This window comes from Benincasa hispida, chromosome 9, assembly GCF_009727055.1.
Source record: "Benincasa hispida cultivar B227 chromosome 9, ASM972705v1, whole genome shotgun sequence".
In the NCBI taxonomy this organism is placed as follows: domain Eukaryota; kingdom Viridiplantae; phylum Streptophyta; class Magnoliopsida; order Cucurbitales; family Cucurbitaceae; genus Benincasa; species Benincasa hispida.
Window position 1 is genome coordinate 48,006,729 of NC_052357.1, and position 27,522 is coordinate 48,034,250.

Genomic DNA, 27,522 nt, shown 5'->3' on the forward strand with positions numbered 1-27,522 from the left:
TAAGCGAAAAAATGACTGCGGAAGTAGAGGAGGAACCCATTACGACCAACTTGAATGCAGTAACAACTGAGGACCCATTGACTTGTAATTCAAAACTAAGCGAAAAAATGACTGCGGAAGTAGAGGAGGAACCCATTACGATCAACTTGAATGCAATAACAACCGAGGACCCGTTGACTTGTAATTCAAAAGAGCCCGTGCAAATGAAACCAAAAGTTGCATCCATCCCAAGCCTCTAGATCATGAGATAGAAAAAGTTCAGCTACCACCATCGCCGCAAAGATTGAAAAAGAAGCAGAATGATGAAGAAAAGATCGCAACAGTAGCAGTAACGCAAAATGTGATGATCCTACAAAAAATGTGCAACCCATGAATGTTCACGATACCATGCTCCATTGGAAGGGTCTATAGTGGCCAAGCACTATGCGATCTTGGGGCGAGTATAAATATAATGCCGCTATCAATCTTCAAACGATTGAATATTGACACACTTACGCCCATGACAGAGACTCTCCTACTAGTAGACAGATCCCAAATACATCCCGAGGGAGAATTGAAAGATGTCGCAATCTTAATTGATAAATTCATCTTGCTGGCAGACTTCATCATTTTGGATTGTAAAGCGGACGAAGATGCGCCCATCATATTGGGACGACCATTCCTTTCAACCAGTCGCGCTCAAATTGATGTGCGCAAGGGGGAGATTGTGATGAATATTAATGGGGAAAAGCTCCAGATTAAAGCAGTCAAGATTCCAGAGGACAAAGAAAGGAAGAAAAAGTCGTCGTGGATGTAAAAAGTCCAGCTTGCACCGCAAAATAAGCAGTCCTTGAGTACCTCATTAGGGACGCAATCCTTTTGAATATCCTTTCTCTACATCAATACTTCATGAACTTTCATCACAATGTTGTCATCTGTTATTGCATATTTATTTCTTTATCTTTTTTTTTTTTAAAAAAAAGCGAGAAAATTTTTGTTAACTTCTTTTTATTATCATTTGACCCTCTCAATGTTTTCTTTGCAACCGATCAAGGTACACGATTGCGGAGGCGCTACACAAAGATGCAACCACTTCATTTTGTCACCGCATTGTAAAGAAAGAAGATCGCCGCAAAGCAGGATGCGTCAATAAATAATGCGGGCGACAGCGCAAATTTGGGGTTGTATTTTTCCTTGACTTTATCTAAATTCTGCACTATCGCTTCACATTTTAATTTTGAAAATTTTATCACCGCATCCTCTTTGATTACCGCAATCAATTAACATTGATAAATTTAGTAAGTCACCGCATACTTTCTCCTTGTCAATTATCATTTCAATGATGAAACACATGTTTTTATTTTTTTGGTATATACTAGAGTCAACTTAATTTTAGGACAGTCACCTCATAAAATATTTCTAGAAGTTAGTGGTCTGCTAGCTTTCTTTCAAACTGACTCTTTACGTAGCTTCCTAAGAACATCACATGACTTCTTTCAATCTATTGGCAATGAGGACATTGTCGGACTTTAAATTTGGGGGTGAGGTATTTATTTTTCAACCTTGCTATTTTTAGTTCTATAAAAAAAAAATTGAGAATAACAACTCCACTATAAATGCAATGGGGAGACCCATGTTGATAAGAGTTAAGTTGTGAAGGGCATTTACCCATAGTTGGATGTCTACATGATACACGTGGGGGCAAGCCAAAACGAAAGTAAGTCACCAGGATCAACGCGTAAATAAATGACCGCAACTCCGCTGCCAAGTAGGTATGAGTTTAGTCTGAGAAAGAGCGTCTTGCTCGTAGTTGGATGTCCGCATGACATACGTAGGGGCAAGCCAAAACGAAGACGAGGCACTTGATCAACGCAAGGTCAGAGAAAAATAATAATGTCAAAAATATGCAAGGATAAAAATCAGTTAACACCCCAGTGAAAAAGTTCTTTTTGAAATAAATCATGCGATGTCCTGGAATCTAGTAAAGTTCTTTTGAAGGTTAAACTTGCGATCCCTAGATTTTAGAAATATTTTAAGAAGAGACTTGAATAAGAATTAAGGAAATTTTGGTGTATAAGATTTGAATGAAGTATCCTTGAGAAATCTAGGAAAAGAGATTGCGGTCGACTTTCTAAAGGAAATCTTTAGCTTATGCTTGGGGACAAACATTGTTTAGATTTGGGGGTGTGATAACGGGCAGAAATGCACGTTATTACAGTGCTAAGTTATGAAACAATGCAGGTTTGCGTTGATAAAATATATAAGATTTCGTCCAAAAAGCATTAAGTTTGTAACATTGTGACCGCATGCGTTCATCACATAAAAACAGTTAACTTTTGTATTTTTGTGCAGAATATGCGTTGACACAAAGCGAAAAGTGCGATCACAAGAAAGCAACGGTCGAGTGTAAGGTTACCACAAAACTTTGCGGTGATTTGTGCTCGCAAACATCTGCTTAAGAAGGATTGCCACATAGAGTCGGCGTAACTTAGTGGGTGTATCTGGGTGAAAAGCATAATTAATCATGATGGGATAGAAAGTTGATGTTGGTCGAGTCTGAATTAAGTTGACTAGCCGCTAACGATAGCAATTACACTCAGCTTTTCGGTGACAAATATTCAACGCATCAGACAGTTAAAGCCATCTCATCAGTGCAATCATAAGAGAGAAAATGCCTTTCATCCCGAAGCTCTATAAATATCGAAGGCAACATTTAGAAGAGAAGTTCAGATAGTTAGAGAATTTTCCCTTAGATAGATTAGCCTTATTCTTAGTTTTTCTTTTATTTAAGGCGAAAGCGAGAAAAGCGAGATTGTGCCGATAGATCGTTCCGGTGAACTTAGAAGAGTGCCCGAAGCTTCGAGATCAGAGAGAGGGCCAGCTCCTGTAGAAGTAGGAATATCTTTTGAGCAGAATAGAGTTGACAGTGTAAAAGCCTTGGGAAGCAAAAGATTGCTACCAAGTTCTCTATCTTTATATTCCATTGTCATTTTGTACTCAAACTTATCTATAGAAATGGAATTTACTTCTTTATATCTGTTCACTCTCTGTTTATTACGCATGAGTTGCTAAATCCGTCGAATGGGTTGAGAAGCACTTAGCTAGTATAACTGGGGATCTTCATTCTATGCGATTATCTTGTATTATGTATGCATCATTCGTCCATTAGAGGTACTCGAGAGGGTAGTCTAAGGGCAGAATCTAGGCTTGGAAAAGTCAGGTTAGAATCTAGGCTCGGGAGAGTCAGATTAGGACGCATAATCAAGAGATAGGAGCTTAGGAATAAGCATTGTTTGCAATTAGCGCATCACATACATCCTAGAGATAGAATATGATTGTGTGCGGTCACCTTGTCTTGTGTGCATCTTGCATCATCGCATAAGAAAAGAGTAGAGATTTAGGAATAAGCTCTTTGGACATTATTGCATTCAACACATGCGTCCTAGAACTAGGAGCACTGCATTTGCATTGGAAAATGATTTGCTGTCGCATGAGTGTAGCAGGATCGCATAGTCTAACGCATTTCCAGGAAACGCTAGCTAAAGACCTTCTCAACCCATTCCTCTGCATACTTAGTGTATCTCTACATAATCGATCTTTTCTCAAATCCGCCGCATACATTTATTTTATACTGCAAACAACAACCCAAACAACTATTTGATTATTTGGTTACCGCAAAGTCTTCTTAGAAATTATCACCGCATACTGTTTTTCCTAATCCCTAAATTCGACCCTGGACTTACCAGGAAACTCAGTGGGGTTTATACTTGGATTCTGTTGAGAAAGCTTGTTGCTCAACGCATTTCCATCATCGCATTTCATTCCATAATTTCATCACACAAAATAATGCATCAATCTACAAGGTCCCAAACAGATTTGAAGTACATAGACTCCATTTCTTGATTCATGGCTTTAATCCATTCATCCATACCAACATCTTCCATTGTTTGCTTGTAAAACAATGGATCCTTAACTTCATCATTAGATATGATGTCCTGAACTTCTGTTAAACCCATGAGCAAATAGGTGGTTTCATAACCCTCCCACTATGTCGAGAGCAATCTCAACTTTCGAGATGAATGTGATTGACTAGATGAACCAACATCAACAACTCTTGTTGGTGTACTAGCCTCTTCAACAACCTTTGTTGAAATCTCAGTAGTCTCATTAGAAATTTTACTTAATACTATTTTGCTTCATGGTTTATGGTCCCTCATGTGGTATTCTTCCAAAAAGTAGCATTTGACGTTATAAACACCTTATTCTCATTTAGATAAAATAAGTATCCACCTCTCGTTTCTTTGGGGTAGTCTATAAATAGGCATATTTTTTAACGAGGTTTCAACTTTTTGAGATTTGTCATTAGCACATATGTTGGACATCTCCAAATCCTGAAGTGGTATAAATTACTTTTACGACCTCCAAAGCTCAAAGGTATTTCAAAAAAACTCTTTGAATGAACATTGTTCAAGATAGAAACTGCAATCTCCACTACTTATCCCCAGAACGAGTCAGAAAGTTGAGCATAGCTCATCATAGATCGAACCATGTTCAATAAGATTCTATTTCTCCTTTCTGATACACCATTTTACTGAAGTGTACCCAAAGGCTAAGTTGGGACATTATTTGATGTTCTATCATATAGTCCTAAAATCTTAAGTCCATATACTCTTCACCACGATCAGATTGAAGTATTTTTATCTTTTTATCTAACAACTTTGAACTTTTCAAGTACTTCAGACTTGTGTTGCATTAGATAAAGATACTCATATTTTAAATAATCATCTATAAATGAGATGAAATATTTATACCATCCTTTTGCTTTTACATTCATCGGACCACAAAGATCTGAATGTATGAGCTTCAAGGTTTACTTGACTCTATAACCCATTTTGTTTTCAAGACATGACTGACATACAAGTAAAAAGTTTTCTTCTAAATCATTTAGAAGTCCACTTTTAACCAATCTCTCAATCCTATTGAGATTATGTGACCTAACCTTAGATGTCAAAGGTGGTCATTTTCTTTAGGAGAAATCATTGGTCTCTTAGTAGTTGTTGTCGTTATGAACATTTCAAATAACTAATGACCTTAGTACATACAAGTTACTTTCCATTGGAACAAAGGCTATATCTATTTCATGCTTAAAAATAAACACTTTATTTTCAGAGAAGGAAAGAGAATACTTTTGTTCAATTAAACAATAAACATAAATTAAATTCATCTTGACATTAGGAATAACATATACGCCATCTAATGACATACATCGTTTCTTGTTCAAAAATAACTTGAGCCTCCCTATGACAACATCTGCAACGACCTCTCCAGTACTAACTTGAAGAGTCAACTCTCCAGCTTCCAATTGTCTCTAGGAATTAGATCCTTGATAGGAAAAATAGACATAGTTAATGGCTCTCAAATCAATTATCCAGGAAGAATCATCATTCTTCACTAAACATGTTTCCAAGACAAATAAATCAAATTTACAATCATTAGAATTGTTTCTTTTCTAGAGAGTAGTAAGATCAGCTTCAAACCTCTTACCATAAACTCTTAGTTTTATTTCATAGGTCGAACGTCTTTGATAAATTTTATTAGAGTTGGCAACGTTTACCTCCTCTATTAGTCCCTAGACATTCAATATGAACTAGAGTTCATTTAAGGAGCCAACATTACTGGTTTCATCAAAATTAACCCTATTATGCTTGAATTATGAGGGCTCTCGCTCAAACAATTCTTGCATTGATTGCATGATCTGAAATGCAGTGACCATGCTCTCATATCTTTTGGCTAAGACATCAGGTATGCTCACCAAAATGTAAACTCGAGCCTTAGCATTGGCCTTTGTCCATTTTTTTTATATGCATCATGAACACTCTGTGTTACATCAGTGGTTGGAACTTAAGAACATTCCTCAATCAAGACAAAATTTGGGTCAACCATAAAAATAGTTTTAAGTGTATCTTTCCATGTTGTAGAATTAGTCTTAGTCAAATTTAAAGAGGCTAACAATGAAAGAACTGAACTTGACATATTGCTGAAATAAAGCAAATTGATCTACATTAGATTTTAGTGCAACTCTTATAAATCCAATCAATTTAGCAAAATTTTAATAAACCTCATTTTACATCTACATGTTTGTAATGATGCTTTAGTGATTCAGGACAAAAGCCATTGAAGGGTGGTCAGTCACCCCTCTACTGAATTGAGACACTCTCAATCAATCATTATACTAGAATAACTCTTATTCCTTTAATAATTAGTCATCATTGGTTTGGTAAGAAATCATTAACTTGCTTAACAATTTCTAGTAAGTGTGACCCTCCATTTTAGACCCTAGAGTTCCGCCTTAATAAGCCAACAGGGAATTTGTCAAAATGCAAACAGTAGTTTATGATCCCCTTAAGATATCTTAATAGACGACAAAGAGCACTCCAATGATCCTTATCAGGATTATATGTATATCTATTCAATCTACTCACAACGTATGTAATATCAGATCTAGTATAATTCATTAGAAACATAACACTACCTATGTTCTTTGCATATTCAAACTGAGATACACTATCTCCTTTATTATTTTTAAGACTTATACTAGCATCATATGAAGTTCTTACAAGAGGATCATCAAAACAATCAAATTTCTTTAATAAATTTTCAATATAGTGTGAATGTCATAGAGAAAAGCCATTTTCAATTGTTCTTATTCTAACATCAAGTATTATGTCAGTTTCCTCTAAATCTTTCATTTTGAAATGTGACGATAATAACAATTTGATATTACGTATCGTTTCTGATATTTGTTCCAAAGATAAGCATATCATCGACATACAAACATATAATTCCACATTCAACTCCAAACAACTTTGAATAAACACATGTATCTGAGGAGTTTACCTTAAACTCATTGTTTATCAAAATATCATTGAATTTTTCATACCATTGTTTGAGAGCTTGTTTAAGACCATAAAGATATTTTTCCAATTTACCTACTTTTTTTTTCTGATTGGCAACTGTAAAGCCTTCAGGCTGTACCATATATATCTCTTCTTCTAGATATATATTTTGTGAATTAGAAGTCCATGGATAACAGCTAGTGCAATCAAGACTCTTATTGTAGCTACTTTTGTTACAAAGGAATACGTGTCAAAATAGTCAATATCTTGTTTTTGTGTACACCCTACTTCTATCAATCTAGTCTTGCATCTTTCAATTGAACCATCTGGCCTTGTTTTCCTTTTGAAAATCCACTTGCACTTAATAGGTTTACTTCCTTTTGAAAGATCTACTAAGTTCCAAGTTTGGTTCATGATTAGAGAATCCAATTGACTCTTAATGGCTTCCTTCCATAAGCTAGAGTCTACAAAATTTAAGGCTTTTTAGTCAAATTTAGGATCCTCGTCTATTAGATACATATATGCAAACTGACAATCAATATCATTTGGTTTCTCAACTAAAAAAGTAGTTAAAAAATCAGAACCAATATTTTTCTCAGTTCTCTGTCTTTTACTTCTTTTAGGTTTTATATCATGCATTCTATCTGTAGTGCTAACATCTACAATTCCAGACATACTACCAGAAGCTATGTTATTTATTGTTTCATGCATACTATTAGACAAGGAAGGCATGGAAACAAATACATTCTCACAGTTAAACGTTATAATAGATTTAGTTTTTCCCTTTTTCAATGGAAAAACATGTTCAAAGAATTCTGCATCCCCATATTCACATATTGATCTATCATTCAAGCACTAAATCTGTATGCGGCACTATCTTGAGCATAACCAATAAACACACAATCAAAAGTTTTAGATCCTACTGTCGGTTTCTTGAATGTAGAATATGGTACCTTAGCCAAACATCCCCACACCCTCAGGTAAGTGAGATTTAGGTGCATAGCCTTTCTAGAGTTCGTAAGGTGTTTTATTCAATTTTTTGTGAGGTACCTCTGTTAAGTATAAAACAGACAGAAAGCACAGGTTCCCTTACATATTATCAGACAATCCAGAACTTAACAACATAGTATTCATCATCTCCTTAAGAATTCTATTTATACATTATGTTATACCATTTTGTTGCGGTGAATAAGGTGCAGTAAATTCATGAATAATATCATTTGATTCACAAAATTATTTAAGAGTATTATCACCGTATTCATCACCTCTATCTAACTTTAACCTTTTAATTTTCTTATAATTGATTCTCTACTTCTGCTTTATATTTCAAAAACATACTACCAACTTCATCTTTTGTTTTTGAAAGATAGATTTCAGTATATCTAGAAAAATCATCAACAAAAGAAATGTAGTAATTTTTCCTGCTTCTACTTGTGGTGTTTTTGAAATCAGCTAAATCGGAGTGAATCAGTTCTAGTAATTTTGTACTTCTGGATGTGACATGTCTAAAAGGTTTCTTGATAAACTTTGTTTCTACACAAACAGGACATTTACTAGTTTCATGTGTTTTAGATGCATTAATCAGTTTTAAATCCTTAAGTTTCTTAACCGATGCAATATTCACATTACCTAGTCTACCATGCCACATATCAAGAGATTCAACTATGTAAGCAGAATTAAAGGCACTTGCATTCATCATATTTGCAATATGGACAGTATTCAATACAAAAAGACCATAAGCAAGATATCCCTTACCAATAAAGTCTCCATTTTTTGTAAGGACAACTTTAAGCCGGCCTAATTCAATAGACTCCCACATCAGATTCTTATGTAAGAAAGGTACATACAATACATTACTTAAAGATAAAGTTTTTCCAAAGATTAATTTTAAAAGAACCTTCCATTTTTCAAGTACTCCTACTATGATAGAGTTACCCATGAACACACACTCTCTATCAATAGTGTCCTTGTGGTCATGGAAGAGCTCTCAGTTTGAACAAAAGTGCCTAAAAGCTCCAATGTCAAGTATCTAGTCAATTTTGTTTTCCACCAGGTTTGCTTCCACAACAATAGCTATTACATCATCTTGTTCAACAAGATTAGCTTGTGGTGTGTGTTGTTGATTTGACATTCCTTTACTTTGACTACAATAGTAGGATTTGTGTCCAAGTTTCTCGTAGACATAGCAAATCAATTTTTTCTTTTCAATCTTCCCACCATCAGTTTTGTGATGTCCAGTCTTTTGAGAGGAATTATTCTTTCCAGACTGCTTCTTGTGATTTTTGAACCTGTCTTTGTTAATAACAGAAGATTCAACCAAGTTAGCATTAACTAAATTAAGATTTCCATAAATTAGCTTATCTTTTAGCCTAGTGGCTTCTTCCGTGCGCATGTGACTAATCAACTCCTGGAGTATCAGATCTTTCTTTTTGTGTTTCAGATGATTTTTGTAGTCACTCTAGGGTTGGGGAATTTCTCAAGTAGTATATTTGCTTGGAGAACCTCACACATTTTCATGCCCTCGGTCAGAACGTTGACCACCAAATTTTCATATTCATGAACTGCTCTACTACCGGTTTCTCATTTGTCATTTGGAATTGTAGCAATTTACCAACGATGTATTTCTTATGGCCAGAATTATCTCCTCCATATCGAGACTCCAACGTACTCCAAATTACCTTTGCTAACTTTTGGACCACGAATAAATTGAACATCGAATCTATCATATGATTCAATAGATGACCATGGACTGTTTTGTTGTCTTTCTCGTACTTATCAAGATCAATTGCAAAGGACTGCTTTGGTTGATCAGAAACATCAAGGGATTCTTTAGAGGATTCTGGATCAAAGACAGTGGTCATCTTCTTAGTATTAGAAGACGCTTCTGTGGTGAGGATATAATCAACATCTAACTACTCGAAGAAGATTAATAATTTATGAGACCATCTAGTGGTTCGAGCTTGGAGAAACGAGGAGAACCTTACCATTCTTGATCAACATCTGGTTAATTGCTTTCAGATTGTTAGAATAATGAACAGATGTTGCGAAGGATGACTGCATCATGGAGAAACCACTGCCCTAAAAGCAATTACGACACGACCTTGGTGCTAATCGTTGTGTTGATTGCTCCCCAAGATTAACGCAATCTCCAAATTCAGGCATGCACTCGCTAAAAAATGGACAAGAATCGAAAGGGAAGGTTGCTCAGAATAGAAGAACAATTAAAGAAAAATAAAAGAGGAAAGAAAGAACTTTCAGGTGTGTCTCCTCTCTCAAGTTTGATCTTTGTTAAATAGCAGAGAGGAAGAGAAATCAACAAGGCAAATGAATGATCATAAACGGACAAATGAACATTGATATAACATTCATAAACGGGCAAATGAACGGTCAACAAAACGTTCAACAAAAATAATTAAATGAATAAGTAATAAAAATTTAGTTCTTTTTCATGCAAGTGCGATTAACCGAACCCACCCACCCATCCAGTTGAACGACAACAACGGCATACGCGTGTTGAAAACGTTATACTTCCACCACCGACACTTTGGATTCACCATCTAGAATGCCATGATATTTATACCTCTAGACAATGCTAAATTTTCCCATGTGAGATAAAACTCTCTCTCTCTCTTAACTTTTTCTATGGGCCTAAGCCCAAAAGTCATTTCAAACCAAAACAAAGCCTCTTGAATACCTTGCCTGTTGCTTCGGCACGCTCAAGGACACCTCAACATCCTGTTGTTAGGAAAATAGGATTAAAGAAAGAGAAAAAAAAAATAGGAAAACTAAAAAAATATGTAATAATCTCAAACCTATTATTGTTAAAGTTGCCACTGAGATCACATACTCCAATACCATAAAAGAAACTACATAATTAAATGGAATTTTATTCACTATTAGACAAACGGTGATTTTTATAAAAAGGAAAAGAATGTCAGAATGGTGAAAAGTTTGAACTATGAAAAAGCTACTTATTGTTTGTTCAAAATACATAATCTCAAAACTGAGAGCTTACTATAGTTTCACGAATGCTAATATATGAACGTAAATATGCTATTGCCTAGGTCTATTTTTGTTATTTAAAATTTAACCTATTTTCTCTCCATTTCTTATCGTGATTTATATCTTTCTTAAGATGATTGAATTCTTAACCAAATTTAAAAAAAAAATAAAAAATGCTTTTTTTAGTTTTCAAATTGACTTAAATCACTGGTAAAAAGTAGATAGTAAGGGAAGAATTTTGGAGGTAAAAATAATGTCTATAAGTTTAATTTTTTTTTAAAAAAAAAACAAAAACAAAATGATCACCAAATGAAACCTCAATAATTTAGTTTCACTTGATTCCAACTTAATATGAACTACAATTGTACAGCATAAGAAAATACTTTCAATAGGTTCCCAGATATGCTTAACAAAACTAATTTTAAAACAATGAGCAACAATATTTTGTTTGATGTTAAAAGAATTTCTTTATGATGAGTGGAAAGGGCACTAAACAAATCATTCAACAGGGTTGTGAACTCTTCAGATACTCACCTAAATGATATGATTCACTACAACGACTGAGCCTCAGGTTGTCTGCAAAGTGTGGCCATCAACGAAAGCGACAATGGTTTGGTGTTTACGGCAAGTTGAACATTTGGAGTGTGAACGTAGTTTAGGGCACATGGGAGAAATAATTAAGTTAATCAATATTTTAACCTTTTTTCACATTTTAAAATTATTTTGTAATTCATTTTCCAACAAATCAAAGAGAATTAACATGTCCTCAATAAAATTAGCACCAACATCTAACACATAACACATTACGATCTAATAAACATTTTGTTAACTTAAAGGTGAGACTATTTAAGAACATTTTGCAAACACGAGTGACTAAAGTACTTTCTATGAAACTTCAAAAACTAAATAGACATGAATCCAAAACTTCAAAGACCATCATCTTCCCAAACAAGTTCAAGGACTACTTAAACCCAATTTTCAAATCTCGAGGATTAAAAGTACCCATTTCAAAACTTTAAGAAATAGATATCTACCTCAAACTTCAAGGACCAAAAATATGCTTTTAACCTAGAAACAAGATCCAATTTAGAGAAGAATTTTCATTTGTTTTTTTTTTTTAATTGAGAAACTACGCTTTTATTGAGTAAAATTAAAGAATACACAAAGCATACACAAAGCATAAAAAACTAGCCCATTAAAAGGAGTTCAAGCCCTAACTTCAAAGACGGATTGCTAACCAAAAGAATGGACCAAGCTACGAAAAAAAATCTAGTATTACGTTAGTACATACCCCCATTTATTATTCAACACGTCATTTAATTATTCATTAATTTATTATTGGTTTATTTTGTACACCCCACATGACTCTTAAATGCTACTTTTGTGATAAATAATGAATGAAAATAGTATGAAAAAATTTTCATACTACCGTGATACTAAAAATTTTCTAGGCTAAACTAAGATAGTTACATAAAACCTAATAAATAGAGACTCATGAAGAAGAAGCATCAAACCTAACTACCTCCCAAACCTCCTCCATGATCTTACAATCTCTTTATAAAGTCTGCTATTTCACTCAAACTAAGTTCTTCAAATATTACATTATTATTTAAACTTTTGATAAAATTTGTTAAAATACACTTTAAATTTTAAAGTGTTTCAAATACTATTTTCAGTGATTGTCAAACACTTCAATGTTTTTTAAATGACTTATTTTCAAAATTAAATACTCGAAAAATTAAATCAAACATACCCAAAATGGAGTTCAAAAGTGCATCCCCGATTGTAGAGAAACAATCTCTACTACAAGCCAAGTACCACTTAAACGATCTCGACCAACGATCACTTAAACGATCTCGACCAACAGGTCCAAAGGGGCCGTGCCAGCCCCAATAAGTGGTCGGTATCCTTCCTAGCCGGTTGCCGCCTACAATGAATGCACCATTGGACACAACAGTTCAGGATGTTAACCGTCCCAGGCAAAACCAGTCATGAAAACAGTACTAGTACAACTAGAGATATAACCTCTGCTTTAAACAAATCCAAATTTAACAAGGTATTTAGTACAACTAAAGAGATTCAATTAAAATCTAAAGGGAAAAGAGAGGAGAAAGAAATTTAAAAACTGCAAAAACAGAACAAGCAAAAGTTACTTCAGGGAATGAAACGGTATCTTTTTGCCAAATAAAGCTATATCTTTTTTCCAAATCATGGTAGCACTATACCAAATGAAATATCTTCATTTTATGTATGAAATTCAAACCAAAAGAAATAACAAATAAAAATTTGCATGCAAGGGGTTTGAGAGAGTATAGAACTAATAATAGGTTCGCAATTATTGTTTTTAGAGGAGAAAAAATTTCATTGATGATGGAAACATAATGCACTATCATTAAGCAATGAACTTTAATATCTACATAAACATAATTCCTCGTCCTTCCCTAGTCCTTTCCCTCTCCAACCCTTCTTAGGATGAAAAAGGATATACTACAATATTCATAATATTCTTTGTTTTCAAGAATAACAATTAAGCATAACAATTAGAGATACTCAATGTTTTCAAGAGTTAAAATACTTCTTATTTTTTATCATGGATAACTTAATCAATCAAGCTATGCTTAAGTTGGCAAGATGCTCAACATTTTGATAGAACTCGGTTATATATTCACTATTTAGGCCAAAATGAAGCCGAGGCTCCCTCCCTTACAAGCTCTCTGTGCTACACTTAAGACTAAGCAAAGATGATGAAAAATTCCCTACATCCCTCCTCCCTAAATACCCCTTTGTCACAATCGAATCTTTCCTAACGGCCCCACAACACAATCACTACTCATTCATGACTAACTAATTCCCTCTCTCCATTATTTACATTTAATTCTCCCTCTTTCTTCCTTTTTCTCATATATCTTTTAATAACCGGGGGTCTATCACTACCCACCCCAAAAAACCACCTTGTCCTCAAGGTGACAATTAGGAAATTGCTCAGCAATATGCAATCCATTTTCCCACGTAGTGTCCTCGAATGTCATGCCCTCCCATTGTATTAAAACTTCAAAATCAATGGAAGAGATCACAGTGCTTCCAATTTTCCGAACACCCAATACCGCAGTGGGTGGCGAATGCCAAGACCCATTCTTCTGCCAAATTGGGGGAGCTACAATCCTTGGTAACACCAAACCAATCGCCCTATGCAGCTGAGAAACATGAAAAACTGGGTGAATATTACATTCGCTGGGAGGGCAAGCCTTGCCACAGGTCCAACTCGGTCAATAATCTTAAAAGGGCCAATGAAGCGAGGAGCAAGCTTTGGGTGCTTATGGATAAACAAGGTGCTCTACCAATAAAGTTGGAGTTTAACACATACCCAATCTGAAATTGCAAACTCCACTTCCCTTTGTTTGCTATCTGGGAAAGTCTTTATACGTTGTTGTGTTCTTTCCAGTGTAGCTTTTAAATCCTTCAACATATCATCCCTTTCTTTTAAAAAGTATCGACTTCACCTACCACAACAATGCCTTTTTCATAAGATATAAGAGGCGGAGCGTGTCCGCCATATAGTGATTTCTTTAATGAAGTGTGATAAGAGGTGTTATCGTTATATTCTGCCCATGCTAGCCACTTTGACCATTTGGTCTCCATAGTAAAACATTGCAAGTACGCCTCCAAACCTCGATTAACTACTTTCTTTTGACCATCCGTTTGAGGATGATATGAAGTACTTTGTTTTAGTTGAGTACCCATCAGCTTGAATAATTCTTTCCAAAATAAGCTTGTAAATACCTTACCTCTATCCGATACAATACTTCGTGGCACACCATGTAGTCGAACAATTTCGCGGAGGAATACGGCTGCCACAGTGGCTGCTGTGAACAGATGCTTTAAAGCAATAAAATGGACATTGGATAACCAGTCCACCACTACCAAAATTGTGTTGTATCCTTCAGATTTCGATAGTCCATCAATGAAGTCCATAGTGATATCATCCCAAATCATCTCCGATATAGGGAGTGGTTGTAATAGACCTGTCAGAGCTAATGAGAGATACTTGGCTTGCTGACATACAGAGCAGTCACCCACAAACGAACATACTCTAGATTTCATACCTTTCTAGAAGAACTAATTTCTAAGGCACTGATACATTTTGAGGGTTCTGTTATGACCTCCCACGGGATTGTGAAATTCCTGAAGTAAGAGAGGAATCGTGGGTGATGTCGACAGTACACCCACGCTCTGTTTATAGAGCAGCAAATCTCCCTTTAGGGAATATCCCTTCGGAGTTGAATCCCCAGCCTTGATGACTTGTTATATGGTCTTCAATTCTTCATCCTGATCAATTTGATCATGGATACCACTGAATTTAGAATGTCCACACAACTTAGAGCGCTTAGTTCCATTACTGCTGGTACATGAGAAAGGCCATCAGCAACCAAATTTTCCAAACCTTTCTTATATTCAATCACAAAACCGTATGCAATCAGTTTAGCTATGCAGTTTTGGTATTCTCCGGCGATAATAATAAAAATTTAAGGTTTTTCTGATCTGTTCTCACTGTGAGTCGTCGCCCCAATAAATATGGCCTCCACTTTTGCACCACCAACACTATTGCGATTAATTCTCGCTTGTATACTGCCTTCAAACAGTGAGTTATGGGTAAGGCATGACTGAAAAATGTGGGGAGACGACCTTGCTGCATCAAAACATCCCTTACTCCCACTCCCGAGGCATCTGTTTCGACCACAAAAGCTTGCTTTAAGTCCGGCAGTCCCAAAACAGGGATTTCTATCCTTGCTTTCTTTAATGTCTCGAAGACTATTTAAGCTTCATCATTTTATTGAAACTTGACTTTCTTGAGCTACTGTGTGAGTGGAAAAGCAATCGAGCCATAATTAGCCACGAATTTGCGGTAATAACCCGTCAAATCAAGGCAACCCCGTAGGTGTTTAACGGTAGTTGGCACTGGCCACTATTTCATAGCTTCAATCTTCGAAGGTCGACTGCTACTCCATCCATTGATATCAAATGACCTAGGTATTGAATTGTTGATGCTGCGCAAACATACATCTTTTTAAATTCGCCACCAGCTTATTATTTGATAATGCTTGCAGAACTAGGGACAAGTGATTTATGTGATCATGAACAGATGCGCTATAAACCAATATGTCATTAAAGAAAACCAAAACAAATTTACGCAAGTAGGGGCACAGGGTGTCATTCATTACCGATTGAAAAATTGATGGAGCATTGCGCAGCCCGAAGGGCATCACCAGAAACTGGTAACGACCCTCTAGGTTCTAAAAGCTGTTTTGTGGACATACTTAGCCGCTACCCTGATTTGATGATACCCGGATTTGAGATTAATCTTAGAGAATATAGTTGCTCCCGCCAACTCATCAAAGAGTTCATCAACAATAGGAATTGGGAAGTGATCTGAGACGGCTGCTTGATTGAAAGCTCAATAATCTACACAAAACCTCCCGCTACCATCTTTTTTCTTCACCAATAGCACCGGGCTGGAAAAAGGGCTGATGCTTGGTTGTATCACCCCTGCATTTAGCATCTCTTCCACCAAACTTTCAATCTTGTCCTTCTGGAACTAAGAATAGCGATATGGACACACGTTTACTGGCCCTTCCCTGGGCTTCAGCTCAATGGAGTGATCAAAGCATCGTATAGGTGATAGACCCTCATTCAGCTTAAATACTTCTTGATATTTCTGTAGGACCACATGTATTTCTGGACATTGGGGGGTTGATCATGACTAAGGTGAGCATCATTCATTTGAGCTATTACTGCATTCAACTCTAGCAATATCCCCTGGCCTTCCTCCCTCACAAACTTCATCATGGATTTCAAAGAAACTTGGGACTTCATTAAGCTTCTGTCCCCTTTGAGGTGCACCTTCCATTCACCAATTTGGAAGTCCATTTCGGATGTACCCCAATCACATTCAACGCAGCCCAGTTTCATCAGCCAATGAACACCTAAAATAGCATGTGTATTGCCTAATGGCAAGGGAAAAAAAATCATTAATAATAGTCAAATTTGGAAGGTTAAGAACAACACCTTTGCAAATACCCTTTGTTAGAACAGAATTCCTTATTCCCAAAATAATTCCATAGCTGGAGGTTGGGGAGGTTCAGTGCATTTACCAGTTCTTCGTCGATGAAGTTGTCGGAGGTTCCACTGTCGATTAACACCACCACGTCTTATCCCCCATTGTGCCCATAAGTTTCACCGTTTTGGGTGAGTCAATCCCTGCCGGAGAGTTGAGAGACAGTTCAGCGGCTTTTGATGAGTCCATAAGCAAAGTATCCAACGTTGGAGGGGGAACTTCATCGACTTTCTCAGCTTTAGGGTTCCCTTTGGCGGTTAGGCTCTTGTCCTCCTTGTTATAAATCAACAGATTTAGCTTCTTCCTTTTACAACGATGACCTGGTGTGTACCTTTCGTCGCATCAGTAGAATAATCCTTCGTCTCAATGACTCTGCATCTCACTGTCGGACAGTCGCTTGAGCAAACCGGCGAAAAACATCTTCCCATTCACATCGCGTAGGGTCACCGAAGTCGACGAACTTGTTATACTTCGACTAGGGTTAAGGGAGATAGTTTGGGCCGCTGGAGTACTTGGGTTTGTCTGACCCGAATTCGAATTAGAGCCTGATGATGGAACAGATTCGCTTGTCTTAGTCGATGGGCTTAGGCTTCCCCCACCCCATTTCTTTCTACGGGCTTCTTCAGTACTCTCAATCAATTGGGCCATCTGCATTTTCTCCTTGATGCCTACCAATTTGAACATTCTCATCTTCACTTGGAAATCCTCCTTCGGCCCAATCACGAGTTTGCTCTCCAATGTTTCATCAGACAAGTCCTTCAACGACCTAGATAACTATTCAAATCGGCATCAATATGCTCTCACTGTTCCTTCTTGTTTCAGGGTGAGGAATTGGGCTCGTCGATCTTCCTCTTTCGCCCGTAAGAAACGGAGCATCTGCTCTTTGAACTTCGCCCAGGTGTCCATCGACGTTCGTTCCTCCTCCCATTGGTGCCATTCCAACGCCTCCCCTTCCAAACACAACAGCACTTTGATTTTATCCTTTTCCGACAGTCGATTAACAACGAAGTATCATTCCACTCAATGGAACCATCCCAGTGGATCGTCTCCTACCTCTCCTTTGAAGATTGGTATCTCAAGTTTTCTTAAACGCATATCAAATAAAGGTACCTCTCTCTTTTCTTTCTCTAACGTACTTCCCTTCCATTCTGCTTCCTCAACCGCTGGTTGTTTTCCTTTCTCTGTCACCATTCGCTTGGAAGACACTGATTTCCCCCTGTCATCCATCGTACCTCCTTTCTTTGACCACGTCTCAAGTGCCATTAACATTCTCTATTCCAAGTTCTCCCCCATCGCTTCAAATCGCGAGGCCATGGCGTTTTCTATCATTTGTTGCATCTCTGCAATCCATTGGTCCATCCGAGCTTCCATATCCACCTATAGCAATGTGAGTTGCTCTTCAATCGTGGACATTTGAGCCTCCATTTTCTTAACCATCCCCCAAGGAGTGACGGCTCTGATACCAAAATGATAGAACTTGGTTATATATTCACTATTTAGGCCAAAATAGCTAAGAAAGCGGAGGCTTCCTCACTTACAAGCTCTCTAAGCTACAACACTCAAGACTAAGCAAAGATGATGAAAAATTCCCTACATCCCTCCTCCCTGACTACCCCTTTGTAACAACCGAATCTTTCCTCACGGCCCCACAACACACCGCTCATTCATAACTAACTAATTCCCTCTCTCCGTTATTTACATTTAATTCTCCCTCTTACTTCCTTTTTCTCATATATCTTTTAATAACCAAGGGCCTATCACATTTTTATCAACATAGTTCACCACCCATAAGAAGGATATACATTACTAATAACTAAAAAGAAAAATAAATAATAACATCGCAACTTCAATACTGAAGAAAAAACCTGACTTTTTCATTTTCCCTCCATTTTCCCGCCAAGTTGAAGGCAATGAAACTAACCCCATATTTGTCTAAGAATGTGATATTTGGACTACACACAAAAATAGGAAAAACTTCTATATAATCCTTACTCATATAAGCTTAGGGTCTATTTGGAATGGCTTTCCAAATGTTTAAGAAAGGATTTTTAAGTGTTAAAAGGTGTTTCACTTTCCAAATATGCCTTTACTAGATATTTGTCAAAAGAGTACATTTGATAAGAAGTTTTACACTTCCCAAATATGCCTTTACTAGCTATTTGTCAACAAAGAGTTCATTTGATAAGAAGACATCTCACCTCAATTACTCCATTTAACATAATCATGTGTTTTACTCCTCCTTATGTGTAGGTTGCCCATCGATAAATAGAAAGCTCCCTGAAAATATATCAATAATTAAAAAGACCTTGGTTCCAAATTCATGTATAGCTTTTTCAGTGGCTTTACTTAGATATTGTCTGCAAAATCTTAATGAATTTGAATCTTAAAACAGCGTAAGTTTAGATATCTACAACAAAAACAAGCTTCCAAAAGAAGACTGAAAAGAAAGTCAAGTCGGCATGAGACAGTGTCAATAAGTGAACTAGAGTTTTCTCAAAGAATGGAAATTTTCTTCAAAGGTGCATCCATCAGAAGCTAAAGGAACAGAAGAAAAAAGAAACACAAGTCAACATGTCACATAAGAGTGATTCCATTTCATCAACATCAGGAAACAAACTTCAACATTCATCATCAGTAGCAGTTTCTTTTAGTTTAAAAAACTTCCTCAATTTTTCATTTTCAAATGGCTACAGTTCAGCCACATTTCAATTAAAGGTCAAGGACACTGTTGCAAGCATTAATTGTCTTATTGTAGATTCTTCTAAGCATTTTATCAAATATATTGTACCAACATAGACTTCTTCACTAAAATGGTAACCACAAGTAAATACATAGCAAAAATGTACCCACTACATTAAAAATAAAAGATCCCAAGAAAAAACATCGACAAACAAAAAGAGTTTGAAAGCGCCATTTTTTGTAGTGCTCGTCAGCAAAAAGTAGCAAACATATTGTGAGAAAAAATGGGCTTTGATAGATGTCTCACAATTTCAATCAAATTCAATATACTTCCCTCAATTCTACGAAGGAATATTCATTTCACAAATCAGGGTACAAATAAGCGAGAACTAAATTATTGTATTCATAAGCTGAATTCCTTAACTTCTGTGATTTGTCCTTATCATAAGGAAACATCAAATAGGAAGTGCAACTAAATAATAAAACGACCCTAATCAAATATGTCTCTCTCTCCCCATCTTTTAAATTAAGACATTACATTAGATAAGAAGAGAGAGGCTACAATTCTTCTCTAAAAACGGTTTCTTGCACAAAAGAATGTCTGAGCGCACTGGGGGAGTATATCCCAGTGTGGGTGACTATCATTCTGTTGCAACCTAACTTTCTTGCCTTGAACAAGGTTCTCTTTCTCTAAGAGATTTCAAGATTTGATTAATCGACTGGTAAACTCATATCAAAGCTTGAGAAAATTTTCTCTAATGTTTTAGTAGAAAGAAAATCAAGAAAATAAATAATTTAATCATTTGAAAGTAGATAATAACAAACAATTGATTTGGAGACATGCATTTATCGTGTTTTCAGCCCCATAACGAAGGAGCACTAACCTCTTTGTATTCTGTCTGATGTGTAGGAGCTACTCTATGCATTGGCCTGTGAGGAGTTTGAGCATGGATATTTTACACATATGGCACCAATGCGAACTTTATGGACTTAACCCCAACATGCCACTGTCCTAGTCAAGCAACGTCAAGGCTACAAGCTTGGAAGGGGAAGCAAATATTTTTTCATTTGAATTGTAGCTAGTCAAACAATATCTTGTTATTTTCCAACTGTTCACATATAGGGCTTCATACCTAATCTTTAGCCAAGAGATTGTTCTGAAGGTGTCCACTACGGTTGCAAATGTTATGAGACCAGGTTCTTTTCCACTAAGTAAATGGAGGTAGATGACCATTAGCAAAACACGATCAGCTTCAGGTGGTAGTCTGCTCTTGTGAGTACTGAATCTACAACAAAGACAGAAGAGAATGACTTTTGTAAACTATCTCCTCCTCTTGTAATTATAACCTAGCAATCCTCATGATACACTGGAGGAGTTTCTTTTTGTAATTAACCACATATAGGGCTTTTCTGTAATCTATTTTTATCAATCAATAAAATGGTTTTAGTTTCCTGTAGAAGAAAAATACTTTTGATGGTGAAAATGTGAAAATGTTCCATTTTGGTTGGGCCAATATCTAAAATTTGACATTTAGGAACGATTTGTATTGACAGGTTTAAACTAGGAAGGAGCCACGTTTTTCAAACCCAAAAGAAAAACTGGTCCACGCTGATGCCATGTTGGTGATTGTATCATATTTCATAGCTTGGATGATCGAGGATAAAAATATTTGGAGAAAATCAATTCCAGTGGCACCTAGGTTGTGAAACGTTTTGTATTGAGAGAAGCAGGGAAACACGATACAACTTCTTCAAGGGGCTGGCAAGTTTAAGAAAAGGAGGTGGTGGTGGAGTAGTAAAATTGATTATGAATGAAAAATAAAGGCACTAAATGAAATTTGACACCCGCTGGTTTTTAAAAGAACTACTATAGCATTGTGTGCACAATGTTGGAGGCAAAAGCTATTAAACAAACAGTTTTTTATCGCTACTATAACATGAAGGTGAAAATAACTAAACTATAGAGAAAAAATGGAAGACTACAAGTCCAGTGATGGAAAATTCGGAAGGCTAGAAGCCTAATGATAGGGGACAAAAGGTTATTAGATGGAAAAAATAAATGGAGATGCAAGGCTGGTTAGTGATCACTGGTTTTGGGTTTGCAATGAGAGTTTGCTGTATTTTTAAAGATTTTGTAGTCTATCTCTATGTAATTCTAATATGTTTGTTTTAAATATTTGAACCTTCAGATACTTAAAATTCCTCAAAATAGAATATGTAGGCTTCTTTAAAATATTGTAACCCAACAGCAAGATATCTTCATAAAAACACAAACAAGTGATTTTTTAAAGAGAAGACTCACGTAGCCACATAATCCTATAATGTTGATAATGAAATATACCACTGTGCTTCTTCCTATTCAACATTCATTGTTGAGAAGGATCTGCCACCAAAAAATAATAATAATAAAAATAAATAAATAAATAAATAATAAAATTTGTGTAGAATATAGAGTAGAAGGCAGCAAATGTAGTTTAAATCTCAAAGAAACAAGGAAACATAAAGTACTTCCAAAGAGAAGAATAATACAGCAAGAGTAAAATTGAAAGGGGCTTTGCCATCTAATGTCAGCTGATGCTGCCTTATTTGGCTCTTTAACCATTTACTCCTATGCAAATTCCCATTAAAAGTCGGACTGTACAAATTCTATGTTGGCCAAGCAAGCACATGAATGGCACACCTGGAGCAAATGAAAAGACATTTCAGTACATGGATAAAGAAAATTCTCAAGCAAAAAAGATACAAAAAGAAGAAGAAGAAGAAGAAGAAACATAAGGCAAACCAAACCTTAGATGTATAACAACTTGGAAAGATGTACTAGTCCCTCCCTCCCATCAAGAACTAGATTTTTCCTTGTGCTCACAATCAAATTCAATGGTATTTCTGTTTGTTGTTGGCTTTATTTCCTTAATTGGGCCTCAAGGAGTTCAGTTTATCCATGGCAGCTACAAAATTCCTGCACAATTTTTGGGACTTCCCATCTAAATACCCAGACACTAATCCTCTATCATTTAAGTCCTTGAGAAGTACTTCACCCCTAGAAACATATTGTTTAGTACTAATAGCAGAAACTAGAACTCTGTAGGTGGTCATGTTTGGCCAGAGACCTTTCTGTTTCATCTCTTCATAAAAATCAAGTGCAGTTATAACATCACCATTAGCGCAATACCCAGAAATGAGAACATTGTAAGCAATTGTATCAAGCTTCACATGATAATCCTCCATAAGGCTCTTCAAATTTTGTGCCTCTTCAAAATTGCCTTCTTTGCAGAAGACATGCATCAAAGTTGTAAACGTGCTGGTCGTAGGGATTTTCTGCATCCTAAGCATGCTTTGAAGAATCCACATTGCCTCTTCAATCTTCCCACAAAGTGCAAGCCCTCGAACCATAGCACACTCTGCAACATTGTCTGAGCTTACACCAAGTGCCACCATCTTATCTTTCAATTTAAATGCCCCTTGTATGTTCCCCACTCGACACGTTCCTTTCATCAGAGTGCAATATTGTCTAGACGTAGGGATGAAACCCTTTTCGAGCATTTCAAGGATGAAAACAAAAGAATTTTGCGAAATCATCCTTCTAATAAGTACATCAATAATGGCTTTTTGTGTGTCTGCATCAAGAGAAACCCTAAAGACTTCCATGTTATTAGTCAAATCAATGACTTTATCCAGCTCATTGATTTCACAACACTTCCTAATGAGCATATTAAACGTCAAGTCATCAACAGTAGAACCTTTTGCAATAAACATTTTCAACATCTTAATTCCAAGTTCCAACATACCACGGTTGCAAAGTCCAAGAATAAGAGAATGGTATGTTAATCTGTTAGGTAAAAAGCCACTTCTCCTCATAAGTTTATATAACATAAAGCAACGCATTATATCCTGTCCTCTGGAATACCCATGTAATAATATATTAAATGTAGTCAAGTTAGGTGTTACATTTTTGTTTCTCATTTTTGAAACAAGAGAATTACCATTAAACACTTTTCCCATCCTAGAATATCCATCTACGATTGAATTAAGGGCAATGGAATCTAAGGAGAGGCCTTTTCCCTCCATTTCCTTAAAAAGATATAATGCAGCCTTTGACTGGCCAACCTTGAAAAGGCCATCAATTAAACAAGTGTAAACAATTGAATTCAATGTTAGAACTCCTTTTTGCATGAGTCTTCCCAAGAACATGAAGGCACAAACTAATCTCCCTTCTCTAATTAAACCGGTCAGGATACTAGTGTATGTATAACTATCAGGTAGAATATTATTCTGAATCATCTCCTCAAATAGGAGAACTGCTTCCAGCAAATTTCCTGACTTACTTATCTCAACAATCAATGTGTTGTACGACATAGTATCAACAGCCAATGGAATATAATGGAGCTTTTTCAATAGTTGTCTTGCTTCCCAAAAATTCTGTCCCCTGCATAACGCTTTCAATAGACTGCCATAGGTGAAAGGACTAGGGTGATGACCAGAACTAATCATTTTATCATACACCGAGAATGCCCCCAACCCATCTCCTATATTTGCATATCCATTTATGATACAATTAAATGTAACAGAGTTAGGAACAAGACCAATCCTACTAATGTGATGCACGAATTCCTCTGCTTCTACTAGTTTTCCATTTTCACAAAGAGAAGCGACCAATGAATTACATGTGAAATTGTCTGCATTCTGCCCACTCAAATTCATAGCAGCATAGAACTTCATCGCTTCATAAACATTTCCAAGCTTACCAGAATTATATATTAATGTAGAGAAAATAATATTGTTTGGAATGAGTCCTGCTCTATACATTTTGGACATAATCTCCTTTGCCTTATTAATATTCCTAGCTTTGCAGAATCCATTTATAAGCACTGAAAATGTTATGATATCAGGATCAACACCATCCTTACACATCTTACTTAGTAATTGAAAGGCTTCATCAAGCAATCCATTTCTACATAACCCATCAATCATCACAGTATATGTGATACAATTAAGAGATGCTCCATTGATTCTAAATCTCTCCAGAATATTTCTGGCTACATCAAATTTGGCACCCTTGTACAATCCCTTTAAAAGAGTTCCAATCGTAACCTCATTAGGCCTCATGTCATTTGCTTCCATCACATCCAAAACTTTCAATGCTTCTTCAAAATTATCATTAATGCAGTGTCCATTTATTAGAATATTGTAAGTAATAAGGTTTGGGGAAAGACTAAGCTCAATCATCTCATTGAAAACCCGAGTAGCAACCCCAATCTTTCCTTCCTTGACAAAACCATTAATTAAAGTGTTGTAAGAGACTTCATTAGGAGTGATCGTCTTCTTCCTCATTTTCTTCAAAACTAAATAGCCTTGTGCACTTCTACTGTTTCTGCACAAACTATCGATAAGCATGTTGTAAGTACAAACGTCTGCTTGAATTCCCTTGCATTCCATATGATGAATCAACTTAAGTGCAGACTTAAATCTTCCCTTCTTACAGCACCAACTAAGCAACGTATTATAACTAAATATCGTAGGAACATAGCCCTTCCTCTCCATCATTGTTAAGATATTAACAGCTTTCTTAAGCTTCCCTTGCACGCATAAAACATTCAACAATATATTAAAACTGGAAACATTTGGACGAACTCTACTGGTAAGCATTTCCTTAAAAAAAGACCATACCAAGTGAGCTCTACAGTTCTTGACCATGGAAGCCATGATCATGTTACAAGTATAAACAGATGGCTTAAACCCACGAATGAGCATGGAAGAAAAAGTATTTACAGCGTGCCCAATCATTCCTTGCCGCAAATAAACTCTAATTAAAAGGTCAAAAACTGCTGGGTTTGAGCTGCAAAGAGGGTATGTATCCATAAGAACACCAAAAAGAAAGTTGGACCCAGAATTTTTCTTCGACAGATGTTTCATAATTGATTTGGCATAATCGTACAATCTAGCTCTAACAAGTATATGAGTAGTAATACCGAGTATATGAGTGAGGTGATTGGGTTCCAAATGAGGCTGTTTGATGACCCACTTGAGGAATTTCAGCGCTAAAATTCCATGAATTGGTCTGAGTGAAGCTAACTTATAGTTCATGTGATTCAATGACTCCCAGCGACCAACAGTGAGGATTGTGTAAATGCTCTTCTCCATGTGGGAATCTGTGTAGAGAGAGAATAAGAATGGGATTAAATAGGGTTTCCCGCACCCCGGATTTTTCTGTACAAATGAGGATTCCTTCACTTTGTAATTCAACTGGAAAAATAGATATACCTCTCTGAAATTCTCCAGACGTGGAGGTGATTTTCAATGCTTCATATGTATGAATTCACGGCTTGTTTGTTTGGCTGGAATGGAATGAGTTGGGAGTGGAATATAATAAAAAATTTATGTTTAGATAGAGTATTTTGAGTCTGATTTGTAATATGAAAGTCATTTTGTTCCTACCGTTTTCAACTCAACTCTCTTTTCTATCATTTTTACGTTTCACGATTCCATTTTCATTCCGCCCTTGATATATCATGCATTCCAATATTTTTCTAATTCTCAATAATCCTAATTACATTCCAACTTTCTAAACAGCTCCTTAGGAGACGTTTAGCATGCATGTTTGGAATGCTAACTCTAAAAATGTTGAGCTTGGGTGCAAGGTCTCTAAAAATGTTGAGCTTGGGTGCAAGGTTTCTAAAAATGTTGAGCTTGGGTGCAAGGTTTGGCGGTTTAAGTAATCCGCGTTAAACTATGTTTAGAATGCAGATTTTGGAAGACTAGGATTAAGAAGTCTTTGTTTGGAGTGAAGTTTAGGAGGCTTGGGAATGAAGTGTATATTTATAAATCTTGAGTTTGTGGAATATTTTCTTATATTTAATTAATGGTTGGATTTTATATTAGTTTAAATTTATCATCTTAATTATTTTAGTATAATTAAGTTTAAAATAATCTAAAAAATTTAGAAGAATATTTGTTTTTTTTTTTAAATTTTGAAATAGAGATTTGACTAAATTATAATTTTATCTAATTTATTATTTTAATAATTTGATGTTTTGATTTTACTAGGTTTTGAATAAAATATTATACTTTTGTCACCTTAACTAAATTAAATTAGGGTTTTCTACACATATAGCTTAAATAATATACTTGAATACACAATTGCAGTCTTATATTATTTTATACAAAAATCTAGTCCAATTTATTTTTTAGTCCTTCTTACAATTCAATTTTTACTAAAATGTGTCTAAATAATAATAATAATACGAAAATAAGCATATAAGAGATGTTTCTTGAAGTGATCGCTAGGACAAATAAAAGAAAATAAATGAAATCTCCTAACATAAGAAAATATATAAACAAAGAAAGGAAGAGAGAGAATTTAAAGATAATCTAATAAATAATAATAAATAAAAAGAAAAAAACTCCAAATGAAAAAAGAATTAGAAGAAATAGAAAATGTGTTATAAAAAAAATATTATTATCATTATATAAGGGGCCATTTGGAAAGTTCATTTTTATCTAAACATTTGTGATTAAAAAAAAAACTCCTTAAAATAAAAACACGTATATGTTTGACAACTTTTTTAAAAGTATCTTTATAAGTTTAATATACAAGTTTGTTTAGTTTGTTATATATTAAAAGTGCTTTTATTAATATTTTCTAAAGTTGGCGTGGCGGCCGAAATTTAGCCAGGTCGCAGTTTGGCTAGAGTCGGTAGTTGGAATTCGTTGGTAAGGTCACTAGAAGTGGCTATCGAAGGTGGTCGATGACAATCGTTGGAGGTGGCGGTCGGAGTTTACCGGTAGCAATTGCTGGGGTGACGGTCGAAGTTGGCCGACGACAACCAAAGTTTGGTCAAAGTCGATGACCAGAAGTTC

At 35.8% G+C, this 27,522-nt stretch overlaps 1 protein-coding gene across 11 annotated transcripts; it reads right to left on the bottom strand.

Annotated features, from left to right (window-relative positions):
- Positions 1–8,539: 8,539 nt before the first annotated feature.
- Positions 8,540–26,062, bottom strand: LOC120086454 (pentatricopeptide repeat-containing protein At5g55840). Of its 11 annotated transcripts, XM_039043119.1 has the most exons (12): positions 25,927–26,062; positions 22,456–25,814; positions 22,198–22,348; positions 21,971–22,051; positions 20,802–20,954; positions 20,553–20,707; positions 19,188–19,266; positions 12,631–12,804; positions 11,412–11,453; positions 10,570–10,610; positions 9,860–10,044; positions 8,540–9,714 (listed from the first exon to the last, which is right to left on the bottom strand). In XM_039043119.1, the coding sequence occupies exon 2, from the start codon at positions 25,804–25,806 to the stop codon at positions 22,576–22,578; it is 3,231 nt and encodes a 1,076-aa protein (XP_038899047.1). In that variant the 5' UTR covers positions 25,807–25,814; positions 25,927–26,062; the 3' UTR covers positions 8,540–9,714; positions 9,860–10,044; positions 10,570–10,610; positions 11,412–11,453; positions 12,631–12,804; positions 19,188–19,266; positions 20,553–20,707; positions 20,802–20,954; positions 21,971–22,051; positions 22,198–22,348; positions 22,456–22,575. The 11 variants fall into 11 exon arrangements, 10 of the variants coding, with proteins under 10 accessions (XP_038899047.1, XP_038899048.1, XP_038899050.1 ...); XM_039043120.1 differs by lacking the exons at positions 10,570–10,610; positions 11,412–11,453; XM_039043122.1 differs by lacking the exons at positions 8,540–9,714; positions 9,860–10,044 and having other exon boundaries at positions 10,205–10,610; positions 20,802–20,948.
- Between the last annotated feature and the right edge of the window lie 1,460 nt (positions 26,063–27,522).

What these genes read in the sequence shown, in the direction of transcription:
- LOC120086454 (XM_039043120.1), bottom strand. Translation starts at nt 25,806, where the DNA reads ATGGAGAAGAGCATTTACACAATCCTCACTGTTGGTCGCTGGGAGTCA.